The sequence below is a fragment of the Zootoca vivipara genome, chromosome 15, assembly GCF_965207765.1.
Source record: "Zootoca vivipara chromosome 15, rZooViv2.hap1.1, whole genome shotgun sequence".
Taxonomy (NCBI): Eukaryota; Metazoa; Chordata; class Lepidosauria; order Squamata; family Lacertidae; genus Zootoca; species Zootoca vivipara.
The window spans coordinates 7,920,583-7,939,634 of record NC_142598.1 but is presented as its reverse complement, the minus strand read 5'-3'; the positions used below and the strand labels follow the sequence as shown (position 1 = coordinate 7,939,634).

The 19,052-nt window shown below is 47.1% G+C and overlaps 1 protein-coding gene across 1 annotated transcript in view; it reads right to left on the bottom strand.

The window, feature by feature from the left end:
- The window catches only part of IL27RA (interleukin 27 receptor subunit alpha), a 31,034-nt gene extending 13,572 nt beyond the window's left edge, over positions 1-17,462 (bottom strand). The window contains exons 1-8 of the mRNA XM_035097250.3: positions 17,218-17,462; positions 12,802-12,883; positions 9,239-9,371; positions 7,573-7,742; positions 5,392-5,546; positions 3,789-3,942; positions 2,440-2,519; positions 307-502 (exon numbers count right to left, since the gene is read on the bottom strand). Of these exons, the coding sequence (XP_034953141.3) occupies positions 307-502; positions 2,440-2,519; positions 3,789-3,942; positions 5,392-5,546; positions 7,573-7,742; positions 9,239-9,371; positions 12,802-12,868 (955 nt within the window). The 5' untranslated portion in view covers positions 12,869-12,883; positions 17,218-17,462. The remainder of the gene's footprint in view (positions 1-306; positions 503-2,439; positions 2,520-3,788; positions 3,943-5,391; positions 5,547-7,572; positions 7,743-9,238; positions 9,372-12,801; positions 12,884-17,217) is intronic.
- Positions 17,463-19,052: the final 1,590 nt, after the last annotated feature.

Sequence of the window (19,052 nt, the reverse complement as noted above, 5' to 3'; positions counted from 1 at the left end):
GACACAATTTTGGCCCAATTTCACTTCCAAACCAAGCGAACTCGAGTAGCTGAATTGCTATGCTAGGATTAGCATACAGGATGGCATTTTCTGATTAGGTTTGGGCAAGGGTTTGGGCGACAGGCAATGTGCTCTCTTGCGAACAGGATGTTAGGGGAGGTGCACAGAAGGCAGCAACAACACCTTCCCCCATCAGGGGTGAGGATGACTCAGCTCCAGTCTCGGCAGAAAAGGCAGGAAACAGGGCGTGAGAGGAAAGCCCCCTTACAAGCAGCCCTTTGATAAGGCTTTATCAACAACTCTTGCCTGCTTGTTCCAAGCTGAGGTTGGCAGGCAGCGAGCTCTTAACAGAATTTCGGGCCGATACCCAGGCGTAGTTGGCGGAAAGAGGGAGGGCAGCATGGCAGCAAAGGCACACCGTCGTAGTGATGTTTTTGTCGCGGTCCTGGAAAACAACTTTGTAGTCGAGGATGATTCCCCGAGCTGCTTCTGGGTCTGGCACCTGCAAAAGGGAGGTGAGCAGAGGTTCCTCCCGTCAAAAAAGTGGTTATAAAATAAAACAAAGGAAAAGAAAACCCTGAAGAAGCCCACCCAATCAAACAGATCCTGCTCACTAAGGACACAGCTGCACGGCAGTCCCTGCTCACACTCACAGCAGCCAGAGAGTCATAGATGGTGTAACTACTTTTACATGGGCGTACCCAGCATGGGGCAGGGGGGCAGCTGCCCCCCTAGAAGCAGGGCAGCTGGAGAGGACAGGCAGGGACGACTTTTATTTAAGTAGATGGAAAGCCCTGTGCCTTTAACACACTGCAAAGACAGGGCAAAAGGTCCACAGGGTGCATCTCCTCTCAGCAAGGGAATGGGGTGATGAGAAAAGCAGTAGCCCTTATAGGGAAAGGAAGCTCTGGAAGAAATTCATAAACCTTAGCAAACTCGCCCAAGTAGGTCCAGAGACAGTGGCTCCATTATGGCTGGACTCTGGGTGGCTAAGCCTGAAGGTCACCAGGGTGTGGGCATGGCAGAATGACCACTACAGGCAGCAGCGGGCAATGAGAGCACCCCAGACAGATCCCACTTGTAGTATTGATTGCTGAACTGCTTTCCTAAAAACTAACACTGTGTAATCTGATGCATTCTTTTTTGGGGATTAAAACCCACTGAACTCAGCATCACATTGAACATTTTTGGAGACTGCACATCAGGATGTGATTCTTAGTTTCACTACTGCATCATTATTTTGTATGTTTTATCAGACAGGATCCTACGCAGCATTTTTCCTGTTGTTTTGTTTGATAGGCCATGAGCGCACCACAGACATTTATGGCACATATCAATTTACAGGTGGCAATTGGCATACGTGGCAAAAGTATGCCTTCTTCGTATAGAATCATAGAACTGTAGAGTTGGAAGGGACCCCCAAGGGACATCTAGTCCAGCCCCCTGCAATGCAGGAATCTAAACACAGAATCATAGAATTGTAGAGTTTAGCCTGAGGCAGTGAGGCAGGCCAAATGCATGCATGGTTATGGCGAGGTCAGATCTAAAGCAAACCTGATTAGAATTTGCTTTCTGGGCCTGCAAACACAAAGCTCCCTTTTTTAAAAAATGGAAACCAATATTTAGAATGCCACATTCTGGCCCCATAAAGGTAAAGGGACCCCTGACCATTAGGTCCAGTCGTGACCGACTCTGGGGTTGTGCGCTCATCTCGCATTATTGGCCGAGGGAGCCGGCGTATAGCTTCCAGGTCATGTGGCCAGCATGACAAAGCCGCTTCTGGCAAAGCAGAGCAGCACATGGAAACGCAGTTTACCTTCCCGCTGTAGCGGTTCCTATTTATCTACTTGCATTTTGACGTGCTTTCGAACTGCTAGGTTGGCAGGAGCTGGGACCAAGCAACGGGAGCTCACCCCGTCACAGAGATTCGAACCGCCGACGTTCTGATCAGCAAGCCCTAGGCTCAGTGGTTTAACCCACAGCGCCACCTGGGTCCATACCGAACCCCTAAAGCAGCTTACAGCTGTAATTAAAAAACAGTGCACCAGTCCTAAGAGGAAGTGACCGCGATTTGCTAATGTCCCTGTGGTCTGACAGCAAAGTAACTTCGTTTTGCTGCAAAGCTCAGCATATTTGCTAGCAGTCCATGGTCTGTGTAGCACCATCAGTTCCCAGAAGCTATTATGACCAAAAGCTGAGCACAGAGAGCCATTGCAGCTCAGGGGAGATGTTAATTCAGCTAAACTAAATAAACTTCAGGCTCCCACCCCCACCCCCACCCCCGCAGCCAAGAGCAAGGAGCGTATGTCTGCTCGTTTGCCAAAAGGCTCTGTGTATTGTACACTCCAAGGCTCCTAAAATCCGGGGGGAAATCTTTAAAATTCAATTTTCATTCATCCTTTGTGTATGTAAAAGGGAGACCGGCAAGGTTCACTTTACCTTCCACAGCAGGAAGCGACTCGGAACACCTTTCTCAGAAACACCAACTTTTTGCCACACGTCTACCTGACCCAGTGGAGCTAAAGGCAACAGAGATGCAACAGGTGGTTTGTGAGAGCTAACAGAGCAGCTGGACAATCGCAGGTGCTTTCCTCGAAGAAGCAGAAGTCCAAGAAACAAATGAATAAGGCACCATGCACAATTGACCTTTTTCATGCAGATAGAAACAAAATGCACAATGGTAATTTAGTAATGATCAGGTCTATACTCCAATTTTGCTGCTTAGAACCCATTCCACCAAAAGATGAGCAGAATATTGAATCCCCAAAATACCTGCCTAAGGAGTTGGTGGGCTCTGGATATATTTAAGCAAATGCCGGGGAGCCACCTTGTCACAAGTTCTGCAGCTGCATCCTGCGCTGTGAAACTTGCATTAAAATGGGGTTATCAGGGAGGGTGGACCGGAAGACCTCAAAGATGCCTTCCAACTTTGGAATTCTACGATTCAGTCCCCCAACCCCAACCACTCTGCATAAGGTCTGAGAGTACAAGGTTAATTCCTTATACAATGGCCTCTCCACACATTTACATACAGTGTATATTTTTCCAGTTCTACACCTACATTTTCAAGTGTACATCTCAAAAATGTGAGACGTGCGTGTGACTGACACGTGAAATTCTGGTACTGAACTGTTACTGAACTGAAGGTAAAAGGTAATGGTAAAGGACCCCTGGATGGTTGAGTCCAGTCAAAGGCAACTATAGGGTTGCGCAGTGGCGGAGCTTCACGGGTGGGCACGCCTCCCGGAGGGGTAGGGGGCGCGTTCCAGGGCCGTGATGCGCCTCCCAGAGGGGCGGGCCGCACATTCCGGGGGTGGGGCGCACTTCCCGGAGGGCCGTGGTGCATGTTCTGGGGACGGGGCGCACTTTTTGAGGGCGGGGTGGGCACCTGTGATGGCGCCCCTTGGAGCCCGCCGCTCGGGGCAGCCTGCCCCTACCGCCCCTATCTTCCTACGCCCCTGGGGTTGCGGCACGCATCTCGCTATCAAGCGAGCCGGCGTTTGTCTATAGACAGCTTTCTGGGCCATGTGGCCAGCATGACTAAACCGCTTCTGGCGCAACGGGACACCATGACGGAAACCAGAGTGCACGGAAACGGCGTTTACCTTCCCGCCGGAGCGGTCCCTATTTATCTACTTGCACTGGGATGCTTTCGAACTGCTAGGTTGGCAGGAACTGGGACAGAGTAATGGGAGCTCAGCCCGTTGCAGGGATTCGAACTGCAAGTCCAAGAGGCTCAGTGGTTTAGACCACAGCGCCACCTGCGTCCCTTCCAGGGCTGTACTTACCTGCCTCTGGGGTTACGAAGGTCTGGGAAGAACTCCATTCACTCCAGAAACCTTTTCTCGTATCTGGAATGCATTGTACCTGCACCTCGTAGGAAGTGAACGGTTTCAGGTCCTCCAGGTCATGGCCTGCCTGCTCCACATGCTCCTCACTCAGCTGGGAAAGAACATTATCATCATCATTATTACTCTTATTATTCATTGTAGTAATAGAAGTACCCTGTTTCTCATATTTTAAGACATACCCATAAAATAAGCCATAGCAGGATTTTTAAGCATTCAAGGAATATAAGCCATACCCCGAAAATAAGACATAGTGATAGGCGCAGCAGCAATGCTGGCCACGGCAGGAGGAGGAGGAAAAAAATAAGACATCCCTTGAAAATAAGCCATAGTGTGTGTTTTTGAGGAAAAAATAAATATAAGACATGTCTTATAATATGAGAAACACGGTAGCAGTTATATTCCTCTTCTAAAGTAAGAATCTATAGAAAACATCTCACAAAACAGGTAAAACAACAACAACAATCCCACCCCCCTTTTCTCCTGCTATTGTTGCTATGCTGATACACTTACCTTCAAATAAAAAAATAAAAGCAAAACAAAACAAAAATCATCAACATAAAAATTCATCAGAATAGCAGCAAGTTTAGCGTGGAGCAGATGCAGGGGAGCACAAGGAGTGAGGTGTTAGGAGTGTGGGATGGAATACTGGGAGCAGACAAGTCACAACAGTTCCTAGAGTGTCCACTTGGAGGAACACCTGACCAGGTCAGTTTCCTGTTCCTCCACAAGGAGAGCCAGTGGAAGGTCTGAAAGAGACCATATTCCCTCCTACAAACCTGTCCTGGTTCTGAGATCCTTGTCTCTGTTCCACCACCATCTCAGATACACTTGGTGGGGACACAGGACAGGGCCTTCTTGGCGCTGGCTGCTCCAGACAATTGTGGAACTCCCTCCCTAGAGAAGCCAGGCTGCCTTCTTCCTTTCTGTCTTTCTGCCACCTAGTGAAGACTTTACTGTTCCAACGGGCTTTTGAAAACTGACTGCTTTTAATGAAAGGGCTGGTGGCATGCTATTTCTACAGCAATCAGTTTTATGGTTTCGATAAATTTAATTCTATCAATGTTTAATTGGTTTTTAATGTGTTTTTTCCGTTCCTATCTGTTCTTATTTTTATTTGTAAGCCATCTTGAGCCCCTCTTAGGGAAAAAGGTGGGGAAGAAGAAGAAGAAGAAGAAGAAGAAGAAGAAGAAGAAGAAGAAGAAGAAGAAGAAGAAGAAGAAGAAGAAGAAGAAGAAGAAGTTATTTTTTTATCACTGAGAGTGAAAGTAACGCCAAACAATTGGAGCTGAGACTCCTGGGTTCTGTTCCAGTTTTGGGAAGCTGTTTAACTTCCACTGAGGTCTCTGTTTGTGCTTTCTTCTCAAATCATTTCAAGGTGCACCCACGGAGACTATGCTTGGTCTGCCAGTGATTGTTGCTGTGATGTGCCGAACAGCCATAATTGTCTCAGACTCCTCAGGTTGCCGTTCTCCCAGAATACAAGCTGGATAACAGCCGATGGGATAGGGAAACAGACACATCCAGACAAAACAGGACTCACATAGGTCCAGCTATGGTCCTTGGACATCTTGTATCGAAGGGCACAGGTGAGCGCCTGGTGATGAAGGGATTCAGACCACTGAGGGTTCGTCCATCTCACTGTAGCGACAGAAGACTCAAACTCCACAGGCTCCAGGTCAGGAGGAGGAGGCTTCACTGAAAGAAGCAACACAGAGAAAGGCATCAGGCACAAGAACCCTTGTTGCTTGCCCTTCACTCCCACTTCCCACTCTCTAAGCATCAGGAATGGAGCCATAACTATGCTGTAACAACAAACTCTAAACAAAACCCAGGAAACAAATGCTGAGGAGTAAGATCAAGGTTCGGCATGTCCACAGAGCAGGTGGCCCTGCAATTCCACATCACAACTTCCACTGTTTTTTATTCCTGAAGTTACTGGTTTCTTATGAATCGGAGGAAGCAGTCTAGTGTTTTTTCTCAGAAGTCAGGGTGAGATTCGGTGGACTTCTGCAGTCAGCGCGGTGACTTTTCAAGGTGTTCTAAATTCCTTCAGAATCCAAATATTGGGAGGCCAAAACCAAACAAACAAAAATGCAACAATGAGATACCGCATTTGATTCACTTTCACAATTTAGTCTACATACAGGATTTTGGCACACCTTTTTGAGAAAGCACACACAGGGCTGAATGCAGCGAAGAGGTGAGTGTTGCAGGACTAGAGATAACTTGGATGGGCTGGAAGCTGGCTGCTTTGAGTAAATTTAACAGGACCCACTGAAAGCCCCAGCCACATCATTTCGAGTGTCAAAGTCTTTAGGGATACAAGTTGCCATTTTTTCCTTGAACAATACAAAAGGTGAGATGTCTGGAATTTCACAGCTCGTGACATCACTGTGGAATCTGCAGTTAGGATTCTCTATCGCAGCATAACAGCCACTATTCAAGCTGTCCTGTAGCACACAAATTCAAGTTACAGGTAGGTAGCCGTGTTGGTCTGAGTCGAAACAAAATAAAAAAATTCCTTCAGTAGCACCTTAAAGACCAACTAAGTTTTTATTTTGGTATGAGCTTTCGTGTGCATGCACACTTCATCAGATCAGTGTATTCCCCCAGTGCCTAAAGACCTAACCTGATGTAGCATCACTGTGGGGTATTGTGGGAAATTCAGGATGCCACCCACTTCCACCACCATGAAAGCTTGTGGATGGGAGTGATGTGATTCCTTCAGTAGCACCATCAGTGTATCTGATGAAGTGTGCATGCACTCGAAAGCTCATACCAAAATAAAAACTTAGTTGGTCTTTAAGGTGCTACTGAAGGAATTTTTTTTATTTTGCACACAAATTCAAGATCAGCTCCAGATGTGAGATGGGCCTTGGCAGAGTGCCCTCTGCCAGCCTAATCTCCCACATCACTCCCATCCACAAGCTTTCATGGTGGTGGAAGTGGGTGGCACCCTGAATTTCCCACAATACCCCACAGTGATGCTACATCAGGTTAGGTCTTTAGGCACTGGGGGAATTCCAAAGTGGTCCCCTGCTGGGGTCTCAGCAACTGCCAAGAGTTACCTGATGCTGACACTGAGCCTGCACTGATACATACAAGTGAGCAAGGACACTTGGTACTATTTTTAGCACTGAGCCTCTTGGTCTTGCTGATCAGAAGGTTGGCGGTTTCAATCCCCGCGACGGGGTGAGCTCCCGTTGCTCTGTCCCAGCTCCTGCCAACCTAGCAGTTTGAAAGCAGGCCAGTGCAAGTAGATAAATAGGAACTGCTGCGGTGGGAAGGTAAACGGCATTTCCATGTGCTCTGGCTTCCGGCATGGTGTTCTGTTGTGCCAGAAGCGGTTTAGTCATGCTGGCCACATGACCCGGAAAGCTGCTTGTGGACAAACGTTGGCTCCCTCGGCCTGAAAGCGAGATGAGCAGCACACACCATGGTTTCCTTTGACTGGACTCAACCGTCCAGGGGTCCTTTACCTTTTTTACCTTACTATTTTTAGTAAAGTTTTTTTTATCCTCATCTGCAAGTTTATCTAGACCAGGCATCCCCAAACTGCGGCCCTCCAGATGTTTTGGCCTACAACTCCCATGATCCCTAGCTAACAGGACCAGTGGTCAGGGATGATGGGAATTGTAGTCCAAAACATCTGGAGGGCCGAAGTTTGGGGGTGCCTGATCTAGACCCTTCCCCAAAGCACTCTGAGCATATTTTCTCTCACCTATTTCATCCAGGCTGAAGTTTAACTTAGCGGAAGTTGCAATCCCAGCTGTGCTGCGATTGGTTTCCACCCAAACACTGTAGTTGTCCCCCTGTTGCATGTTGCCCTTTTCAATAAGCAACCAGTTCTGCTTGCCCACAGCTCCACGCTTGGGCGGGTTGCCAGGATGACTAGAGAAAGAGGCAGAAAGGGGAAAGGCAATTCCAGTTTGAATCAAAAGTAAGTATTTCCCACTCCTTCGTTATACAAATATATTGCCCAGGACTTACCATTCCTTGCAAAACCTTCCCACAAAAATCCTGCAAATGCTCTATTTCCAATTCAGAACAAAAAGTTAAGTAAAATGGGTAATTTGTTTTGTTCCGAGTGTGGAATTTGTAAATTTGGTCTCCCAAGACTATGTATTTTCATACACATGCCTCTTTGTTGGCTACAGTAATAATCATAATAATACATCTGTGATCTATAAATAAATAAATACTATATTCCTGCATAAAAGACTACTTTTTAACCCAGGAAAATCTTCTCAAAAGTCGGGGGTTGTCTTATAGGCCGGGTCATATTTCTTATACGGCGAGTATATCCAAACTCTATATTTAAACTGGAAAAGTTGGGGGTCGTCTTATACGCCCAGTCGTCTCATACGCCGGAATATACGGTATACAGTACTGCCACAAATTTTTAGAGAACAGTTGCTTTCTGGAATGACTAGGAACGCCTACTAAAAAAGACCCAATGCTAATTCATCTACAAACAGAGAGCGGTACATATTCAACTTAATTTTTTAAAAAAATGGTAAGCAACAGGCAAATGTGGATGGTTTGTGAAAAATAATCAAGGATTTGGAGATGTAAGTCGGAAGTAGCAATTGCCCCATGCAAAGACACAGAGCAAGTTCATAATGAATACTGGGCAACAGAAGCTTAATTCCTGACCGGCCTGGAGGTGGTCTATAAGCAGAGATTGTTAAAGTCAACCTGAACACTTTCCCTCCGAGTAATCGGGTATCTGAGGAATTATGAGGTATAAATTTAATGTTGTAGCTCCTCTGACAACTACTATTGTCTCCATACTGCACATGTGGGGCTCATTGGGTTCCAGCTTGCCTAAGGGTACCTGGCGAGTTCAAGCAGACGTGAGATTTTCAGCAGGGGACTTCCTGATCCAGAGTGACGCCAACCAAGAGAGTGATGTGTTAGTTTAAAAACAAGATCTGTGGCCTAATGATTCTGGACTTATTTGCAAAGCTGCCTGAAGAATAATGGCAGACAACTCCAGCCCAGGCAGGTAACAGGAGAACAATTGTTATCTCAGCATTTCACTTCCCGTCAGAAACTTCCTGGAAGGCCCTGTCAATCAAATGCAGTGACTTCTTTTGCTGACAAGACCTTGGGTAGAAGCCCTTTTGCCTCCCTAAAGAATGCTGAAATAGCATTTGAGACCAATGCGGCTAACAATAGAGTGAGGAAGTTGCAGCGCACTGCGAGTATTGCCACCCAAACACACACAGGCACTAATGTGCATGCGCGCGCACACACACATCCTAAGGCCGACAGAGCAAATTCTGCCTGACATTTTGGAAGTTTTGCCTCTTCCATGCCCAAATCCACAGCCTCTCTGGGGCTGGATGATCAGCACATGGACACACATGTAATGCCTTGCTTACAATTTAAGGCTCTTATAGTAGAGGACATGGGTAGTATCAGCATCTGGAGGCTCCCTGGTGGACCAACTGCAGTTCACAATATTGCTGGGCACTGACTGGTAACATTTCAGGTCCGTGGGGGCATCAGGGTCACCTGCAAATAGAGGCATATTCCAAAATCAGCACTCAAGCCACAGAAAACACAGCCATTATCTTGTACTATTAAAATTCAAGGGAAGTGTCCAGACAGAATTACCACCCTTCTCTGTTTGTTTGTTTGTTTGTTTGTTTGTTTGTTTCATTTCTGTCCTGCCCTTACCCCCAAAGGAGCTGAGGACAGCAAACAACAAGTGACAGAGGAATAAAAACATCATTAAAAACATCTCCGATATACAGTGGAACCTCAGTTTTCGAGCATTTCGGAAGCTGGACGCCGAAAACCCGGAAGTAATTGCTCCCGTTTTCGAACGCACCTTGGAAGTCAAATGCTTCCGCTGTGTGTTTTCAATTTTCTCAATGGATTTTGCCGATTGACCATTGCTTCTCGGTTTTCAAACGTTTTGGAAGTCGAAAACTGAGGTTACACTGCATAAGCTAATCACCAAATGACACCTTAAACCTAGATGGCAGTCACTACAATAGAATTTCTAGGTGCCATTTCCCCCCCATTGGTGGTGGTGGTATTATTATTATTATTATTAAATGATTATTATTATTATCATACTGATTTATATTTTAGAAAACAAATCTCAAACAACAACACCCCCCAAAAAAATCCAGAATAAAACGGGGGCTTTTCTGCAGTGGCTCCCCATTTGTGGGATGTTCTCCCCAGTGAGGTTCGCCTGGCACCTTCATTGCATATATTTGGCGTATAAGACGACTGGGCGTATAAGACGACCCCCAACTTTTCCAGTTAAAATATAGAGTTTGGGATATACTCGCCAAATAAGAAATACGACCCGGCGTATAAGACGACCCCCAACTTTTGAGAAGATTTTTCCTGGGCTAAAAAGTAGTCTTATGTGCAGGAATATACAGTAGGTGCCAGGCAAAAATACCTCTCTTCTCCCAGACCTGTGGCTAATTAAACAATCTATGGCATTTTGAACGGGGGGGGCGGTATTGTTTTTGTATGTTACGACAGTGATGGCGAACCTATGACATGCGTGTCAGACGTGACACGCAGAGCCCTCACTGCTGGCACGCCCCCCATCGACCCATTCGCGCTGTTGTTGTTTCCCCCCATTTGTTCTCCCGCTCCGCCTCACACTACAGCTTGTCTCCGCTGTTAAAACCTGGATCCTGTTGTTGTTGTTGTTGCTGCTGCTGCTGCTGGTAGCCAGAGATTGTTTTTTTAATCCTTTCTGTGCTGTTTTTTCTGGTGCTTTGGCAGACGATGATTGGGTGTAACAGTGTTCGTTTTTAACCTGTTCTGTGCTGGATTTTTTGGCACTTTGGCAGACTATGTTGGTGCTGCGTGTTAGTTCCAGCGAAGGTATTATTCGTCATTTATTTCTGTTCTCTTCCCCCCAAAAAAGCGCAGCAGCTTTGGGGCACCCCACAAAAAAAACCAAAGCAACTTTTGCACCCCCCAAAAAAACCTCCAAAACTTTGGTCAGCAGCCCCCCCCAAAAAAGCTCAACAACTCTGGGCACTTTGTGATAAATAAGGGGGGTTTAGTTTGGTTTGGTTTGGTTAAATAATTAGTTTTTGGTTTATTAAATACAGTTATATATTACAATTATACATTTTTGTTATTTAAACTATAAATATCGTGAAATTATGGTTTTTCCCCCGAAGTGACACACCACCCGAGTTATGCTCGGTTTTTTGGCAAATTTTGACACACCAAGCTCAAAAGGTTGCCCATCACTGTGTTACTATGTTATGGGAACCAGGCAGAGAGCCTTTGTGGTGGTGGCACCCTCCCTGTGGAATGCTCTCCCATCAGATGTTAAGGAAATGAACAATTATATGACTTTTTGAAAACATCTGAAGGCAGCCCTGTATTGGGAGGTTTTTAATGTATTGTAAACTGTCCAGATGGGTGGGGGAAATAATAAGAATAAGAATAAGAATAATGTTTTTATATTGTAAACCACCCTATGCTCCTTGGATGAAGGGCAGGATAAAAATTTAATAAATCATCCTCATCATTCCTATACAGATGCAGCTTAAAAGGCTCAACAGTAATTGCATTTCTGACCCACAGCTCCCCACCTCACACACTTCCTCAGCATCTCCACTTCCTTCCTGCCAATACCACATAGGCCCCTGCTATCTCTAGGCCTTAGCCCTGCTTTCTCCTTAGCCTGCACCTTCATCCCTCCGCCATTTACTGTTTTCTCAAGACTCTGCTTCTCAAACACTCCCTGCTCTGTCCACCTCCCTGACTCATCATAGAATCATAGAGTTGGAAGAGACCACAGGGGCCATCCAGTCCAACCCCCTGCCAAGCAGGAAACACCATCAAAGCATTCCTGACAGATGGCTGTCAAGCCTCTGCTTAAAGACCTCTAAAGAAGGAGACTCCACCACACTCCTTGGTAGCAAATTCCACTGCCGAACAGCTCTTACTGTCAGGAAGTTCTTCCTAATGTTTAGGTGGAAACTTCTTTCTTGTAGTTTGAATCCATTGCTCTGTGTCCGCTTCTCTGGAGCAGCAGAAATCAACCTTTCTCCCTCCTCTATGATATCCTTTTATATATTTGAACATGGCTATCATATCACCCCTTAACCGTCTCTTCTCCAGGAGACTCCTGGCCTCTCTCCCAAGAGCTCAAAGCCTTTCCTGTTCTTGCTCCCCTGCCCTCTCACACCCCTCTGATTCTTAAACATGATCTCCCTTGCCCTTATTCCTAGCATAGCTGCCAAGTTTTCCCTTTTCTCGCGAGGAAGCCTATTCAGCATAAGGGAAAATCCCTTAAAAAAAGGGATAACTTGGCAGCTATGATTCCTAGGGTTGCCAGACTCAATAGAGGACAGGACTTCTGTGCCTTTAATTGCCCTGCTCTCTTTTGAGTCTGGAAACCTTAAAGAGAAACCAGCAGACCCTTTGCTTGGAAATTAAACAAAGGGTCTGCTGGTTTCTCTTTAAGGTTTCCAGACTCAAAAGAGAGCAGGGCAATTAAAGGCACAGAAGTCCTGTCCTCTATTGAGTCTGGCAACCCTACTTATTCCCTCATGCATTTATCTGTCTCCACCACCACCACTTCCTTTCAGATCCCTGTAATCCACTGATTCACCTGCCTTCTTCCATTCCGAGGGAGCTTAGTTCCCGGAAAAGCTTGATGTTGGTGATATGACACCAGCCTAGCTAATTAGCATCACAAAATGTGGTGCCCAAGCTGGTTTACATCCCCCAAATTTTAGACTCGCGGCATTAAAGATCTATGCCACCAGCCACTCGCACGTATCTGGGATAGTCACACAAATGCTACAGCCAGGTGACACAGTGCCACAAATAATCAGTTGCAATGCAGCTGTGTGTGAGAGAGAATAGCAGGAAGCATAATCGGCTCAGCTACGAAATTTTGGAGACAGTCCTGTATGAAGGAAATGAAGAATGGCTGATCTCTTACCTTTTTTCATCCCAAAGACCTTTAACGACAGAAGCAACAGCCATGCTGCGTTCCCCCTGTTTCCCATAGTGCCAGCTATGTCCTGTATTAAGAGACAGCAATGGTGGGTCATAAGATAAGGACAAAGTCAAGCAGCACTGAATTAAATCCCCCCCCATTTACTATATTTATTTACAGTACTGTCTTTTTGTAGGGCCTGCAAGATGGAGCTGTTCTGCTTGGCCTTTGGACTGACTCAGCCTGACCCCGGTGTTACCCTCCCCGAAGGCTTTTTCCTACAGATATTTAAATGAGGTTGCACTTGTAGATTCCTAATTTTAAAATTGAATTTTAACATTGTATTTGATCTGCATTTTAATGGAATTGTTTCTTTTATGCTTGCTTTGATATTCTTGTTGTTAGCCGCCCTGAGCCCGGTCTTGACTGGGAAGGGTGGGGTATAAATAAAATTATTATTAGTTGGATAAGGTGACTAAAATGTAAATAATCCAGCAGAATAAAAACAACCACATAATTAAATATAAATTTCTTTATTGGTTATTAAGGAAGAATATCAAATACAATGTATGACAAAACAAGACAAGTGGATAAATTCATGAGATATATGAGAAATGGCAGAAACTTGAATATAGAAATTTGAAACAAGGTTGAAGAGACTGACAATAGCAGACTTATGACTTTAAGCGTAAAGAAAGATAAACTGTGTAAGTTTAAAAAACAAGAACTTAAAAAGACGGGTGAAGGCAGGGTGGAAGTCAATTCTTAAAGAACCAATTGTGTAAAGATGAGTGATATAAAAAAAATTTTTTTGAAGCATGAACAAAGTGAATGAAAATGTAATATATACAAAATGTAATGGAAGTACTGTTTATTAGATATCAATATTGAAAACTGAATAAAAATTATTTGAAAAATTATTATTATTATTATTATTATTATTATTATTATTATGTGGACTTTATACGTGTGCCCATGTCAGAATGACACATTGGAGCCTTTGAGGAACTAAAGCACAATAGCTGACAAAGTGTGCATGCACACGAAAGCTCATACCAAAATAAAAACTTAGCTGGTCTTTAAAGTGCTACTGAAGGATTTTTTTTATTTTGTTAAAGCGCAATAGTTTTGTTTCTATTTAAGCACACAAAGCACAAAACGTTTTTACAAGCTCAAAGGCTGGCAGGGGAAGCAGCTGTGTGGGACTCACAATTACTATCCAGTGGGAGCCTAAGCTGACTGCATAACTCCATGCTCTTCCTCTGGTGTCAGGGGCAATGTGTGCCCCTCAATGCCGGCTGCAGGTGAGCACAAGTTGTTCAGAGAGTGCTCAGGTCATTCTTTTGAGTTTCCCATAGGCATCTGGTTGGCCACAATGAGAGCAGGACACTGGACTAGATGGGCCTTTGGTCTCAGCCAGCAGAGCCAACAGAGGACGAGATGGTGCTGGATGAGACTCTTGAGAGTCCCATGGACTGCAAGAAGATCAAACCTATCCATTCTGAAGGAAATCAGCCCTGAGTGCTCACTGGAAGGACAGATCGTGAAGCTGAGGCTCCAATACTTTGGCCACCTCATGAGAAGAGAAGAATCCTTGGAAAAGACCCTGATCTTGGGCACAAGGAGAAGGGGACGTCAGAGGACAAGATGGTTGGACAGTGTTCTCGAAGCTACGAACATGAGTTTGACCAAACTGCGGGAGGCAGTGCAAGACAGGAGTGCCTGGCGTGCTATGGTCCATGGGGTCACGAAGAGTCGGACACGACTAAACAACAACAACAACAACAACAGAGATCTTCTTATGTCATGGGTAAGCAAACTAAGGCCCCGGGGGCCGGATACGACCCAATCGCCTTCTGAATCCGGCCCGGGGACGGTCCGGGAATCAGCGTGTTTTTACATGAGTAGAATGTGTCCTTTTATTTAAAATGCATCTCTGGGTTATTTGTGGGAATTTGTACAGTGTGTGTGTGTGTGTGTGTGTGTGTGTGTGTGTGTGTATTCCGGGCTCCCACAAGGTCTGAGGGACAGTGGACCCGCTGAAAAAGTTTGCTGACCCTTGTTTTATGTTCTTAACTACATTCCACATAGCATTTGACACAGCAGTGGACAGGTGGAGAAATCTTGTTCTCGCAGTAAAGGTAAAAAGGTAAAGGACCCCTGGACGGTTAAGTCCAGTCAAAGGCGACTATGGGGTTGCGACGCTCATCTCACTTTCAGGCTGAGGGAGCCAGTGTTTGTCCACAGACAGCTTTCCAGGTCATGTGACCAGCATGACTAAACCCCTTCTGGTGCAACGAAACACCGTGACAGAAACCAGAGCGCATGGAAATGCCATTTACCTTCCCGCTGCAGTGGTATCTATGTATCTATTTGCACTGATGTGCTTTCGAACTGCTAGGTTGGCAGGAGCTGGGACAGCACAACGGGAGCTCACCCCGTCGCGGGGATTTGAACCGCCAACCTTCTGATCAGCAAGCCTAAGAGGCTCAGTGGTTTAGACCACAGCGTCACCCACATCCCTTTCTCGCAGTGGCAATGGTTGAAACATTACACATAAGAATGGTAAGGGTTTTGTTGCCTTAACCAGGAGCCCACAAATTTTGGCTGACCCTGGTAGTCATCCATCATATCTAGAAGCCGCCAAGGCTCGCCTTTCTTACTTCTTGCTCCACAAAGACGAATGGGTCCCTTATGTACCTCTGTCTGCTGCTGGACAAAGTGACCCTATAAGGCTTAACAAATGCACGGTCAGAGTTTAATTTTGTCTGCAGCTTCTACAGCCCATGCCGCTAATTGTGTGTCCCTAACAGAAGATGGAGCCATTTTGAAAGATGCTCTCATTGGACATGTCTGCATGCAACAATAAGGCCTACCTTGATCAACCACTCTGTGTTTCTACTTTGCTCCTCCCCCAGTGTGAGAAGATGGGCAAACCAGCCTAGTGCAATGTCTGCACCTGGGATCTGGGTTTGTTTCTTCCTAACAAGTCAGACGTGGGTGCCGCTGTGGGTTAAACCACAGAGCCTAGGGCTTGCCGATCAGAAGGTTGGCGGTTCGAATCCCCGCGACGGGGTGAGCTTCCGTTGCTCGGTCCCAGCTCCTGCCAACCTAGCAGTTCGAAAGCACATCAGTGCAAATAGATAAATAGATACCACTGCAGCGGGAAGGTAAATGGCGTTTCCGTGTGCTGCTCTGGTTCGCCAGAAGCGGCTTTGTCATGCTGGCCACATGACCTGGAAGCTGTACGCCAGCTCCCTCGGCCAATAAAGCGAGATGAGCGCCGCAACCCCAGAGTCGGTCACGACTGGACCTAATGGTCAGGGGTCCCTTTACCTTTTAACAAGTCAGAATTCAAAAGCAACAAATAACCTTGGTTTTTAAAACCTGACTAGCAATCCTGGCTTGTTAAGCAGAAACAAACTATGACCCCTGGTTTCCCCATCTGCCAGGCAGAAGCAATCGGTCTCCGTGCATCCATGTGTGCACAGTATTTATTCTTGCTGTTATTGTTCCCTGACAATAGGGATCCTAACTAAGGCAACCCCCACCCCTAAAACACAACTACAGTTGGCTCACCCAGGAGCTACTGCAGCAGAAGTAAATTCCTGGGGGAAGTGAAGGTGATTGTAGAAATGGGAACTTATTGCCAGTCCCCTTTAGGACGTATGGTGGAGATCAACCTGACCCACCCAGGGCGGTCCCCTCCACTTTCTTAAAGTGACAGACCCATAAAACTGGTTGCCAGCGTATAGCGTACAGTAGTTCTGCATTCTTGAAAAGAAGCACGAGCAGGTCTCTTTCCTTACTGCCACTTTCCCCAGCTGAGCTGGACCCCATGGTTTGAAAGCAGGCTTCTAGGGCTGTCTGAGCGCTATACTGAGACTTTTTTAAACACACACACACACACACACACACACACACACACACACACACACAAAGCGCATCCTTGCCCTCAAATAATTTTGGGCACAGTAGTTTGCTCCTCGCAGGGTTGCGATTCCCAGCAACCCTTAAACTACAGTGCCCAGAATTCTTCGGGAGGGGACGAGATGCGCTTTAAAGGCATAGCGCGTACACAACGTTAAACTGAAGAAAGGGAGAGAAGTGGATGAAAGGAGAGCCGGGAACCACGTCGTGGTGGAGCCTTTCCTGGCTTCGGCCCCAGACAACGAGCAAGCAGCCTGCCGAGCTCAAGCCTTGTCGATGATGCAGCTGCTCTTTGCCCTGCCTCTGGGAATAATCCGCCGCGCCGCCGCCCGCGCGCATCTCCGCATGATCTTTCCCCTCCGCCCAGGCGGGGAACCAAAGTCCCACTCCCCACCTGCCAAGAGAGAAGATCGAGGAGGACCCACCATGCAGCAGGATCCTCCCAGAGAGACAGAGGGGAGAAAGTAATCGGCTCGCCTCGTTACTTACACAACATCCTTTGCGCGCCGGGAGGAAACTCCAGCGCCCGCTCAGCCAGACGGCGACTTCCCAGCCGCGCGCTCTCCAAGGCGCCCCTCGGGGACCCCGGCGGGAGCGGGACTCAGGAGCGACGAGCCCCTAGCCGGGTTCTTCTCTTTGCGAAGGAAGGAAATGAGTTCGGGGCTTTTTTTCCCCGAAGGCAGAGCACTAAGTGTCGGGGCGCTTGCTCGCTCGCTCGCTCGCTCGCTCCTCCCGCAGCCCGATCACGCTCCGCCCCGCGCCGCGCGAAGCCTGTTCCCGGACGAGCTGCTCCTTCTTGGAGCGCAGGCGTGGGGCGATGGGGGCTCGTCTTCCCTCCGCTTTCTGAGAAATCCGTGGCTGGGTGGAAGGGGCGACAATCCTCCCTTCCTTGGCCTTCCTGGCTTTTTGAGAGCGGAGGAGGAAGGGAGTGGAAGGGGATTCCGTAAAGAGGAAATCGTGTCTCATCCAAATCGTGACTCACACGAGTCGACAAACTCACTCGTTTCCCATGCTGGGCGCCCATTCCTCCCAGCACGTGTGCGGGCTATGGGGGAATCACAGAATTGTAGAGTTGGAAGGGACACCGAGAGTCATCTAGTCCAACCCCCTGCAATGTAGTAAAACGTTAGGGAGCCTTAGCCAGGCGCAGAGGCATAGCGTAGGCGGAGGGCGGGGACCGTCCCTCCGGGCGCAGCCGGACTGAGAAGGACGCAGCAGCTCAAGCGTCCTGCGAGCTCAGCGCTATTTTTGCGAGTCTTGCAAAGTGTCGCAGTTCGCCATGAATGCGCCCCTCAAAGCCTGGCTGGCGCCAGTGGGTGGGGGTTGCTCTGGCGGCGCCCCCCGGGCCCCACCCCCACGACTCTTCTCATTGGAGAATGATCTGGGTCCGGATTGAGGAACAAAGTATGGGAAGCAATGGGGTGTCTAAACCCCCACTAAATACAATTTCTGTAAGAATACAAGAAGCCACACAGTGTGAAAATGGCATTGGGCTCCAATCCGCCCGGGGTGAAACTAGGCTTTATTTCACCCAGGTCAAAAGACCCAGTTTGGCACACACCCCGTGCGCATTTGCGTACACACACAGGGAGGCTGGGAGCCTCAGTGATGCCCCTCTGGAGGCTTCACCTGGGGCAAAGCCCCCAGCTAGCCCCCACCCCAGGGCCGGATTTAGGTTTGATGAGACCCTAAGCTACTGAAGCAGGCACCCCCAAACTTCGGCCCTCCAGATGTTTTGGACTACAATTCCCATCTTCCCCGACCACTGATCCTGTTAGCTAGGGATCATGGGAGTTGTAGGCCAAAACATCTGGAGGGCCGCAGTTTGGGGATGCCTGTTTAATGGCATCCTTTATATATCCAGCTGCCCTTTGTCAACAACAAATTGCCGCTGTTTTTTGTGTTGAATATATGTTATGGTATACTGTATATGGTAATTTATGGACCTAATAGGTATCTAAAGCCATTCACACATAACAAAATATGTATTTTATCAAAGCAATTGTTGAACTGAAATACAATTAAGTATATTAAGAGTGAAATAATTATTAAACTCTAACTTTTTATTCATAACAAACAATAATGCAAACACGTTGGGATTTGGCAATAACAAAAGTTCCTTTAGAAACACAATTTACAAAGACTCATAATTTTTTTGGGGGGGACCCCAAGAGAGTGGGGCCCTAAGCTATAGCTTGCTTAAAGGTAAAGGGACCCCTGACCATTAGGTCCAGTCGTGACCGACTCTGGGGTTGCGCGCTCATCTCGCATTATTGGCCGAGGGAGCCGGCGTATAGCTTCCAGGTCATGTGGCCAGCATGACA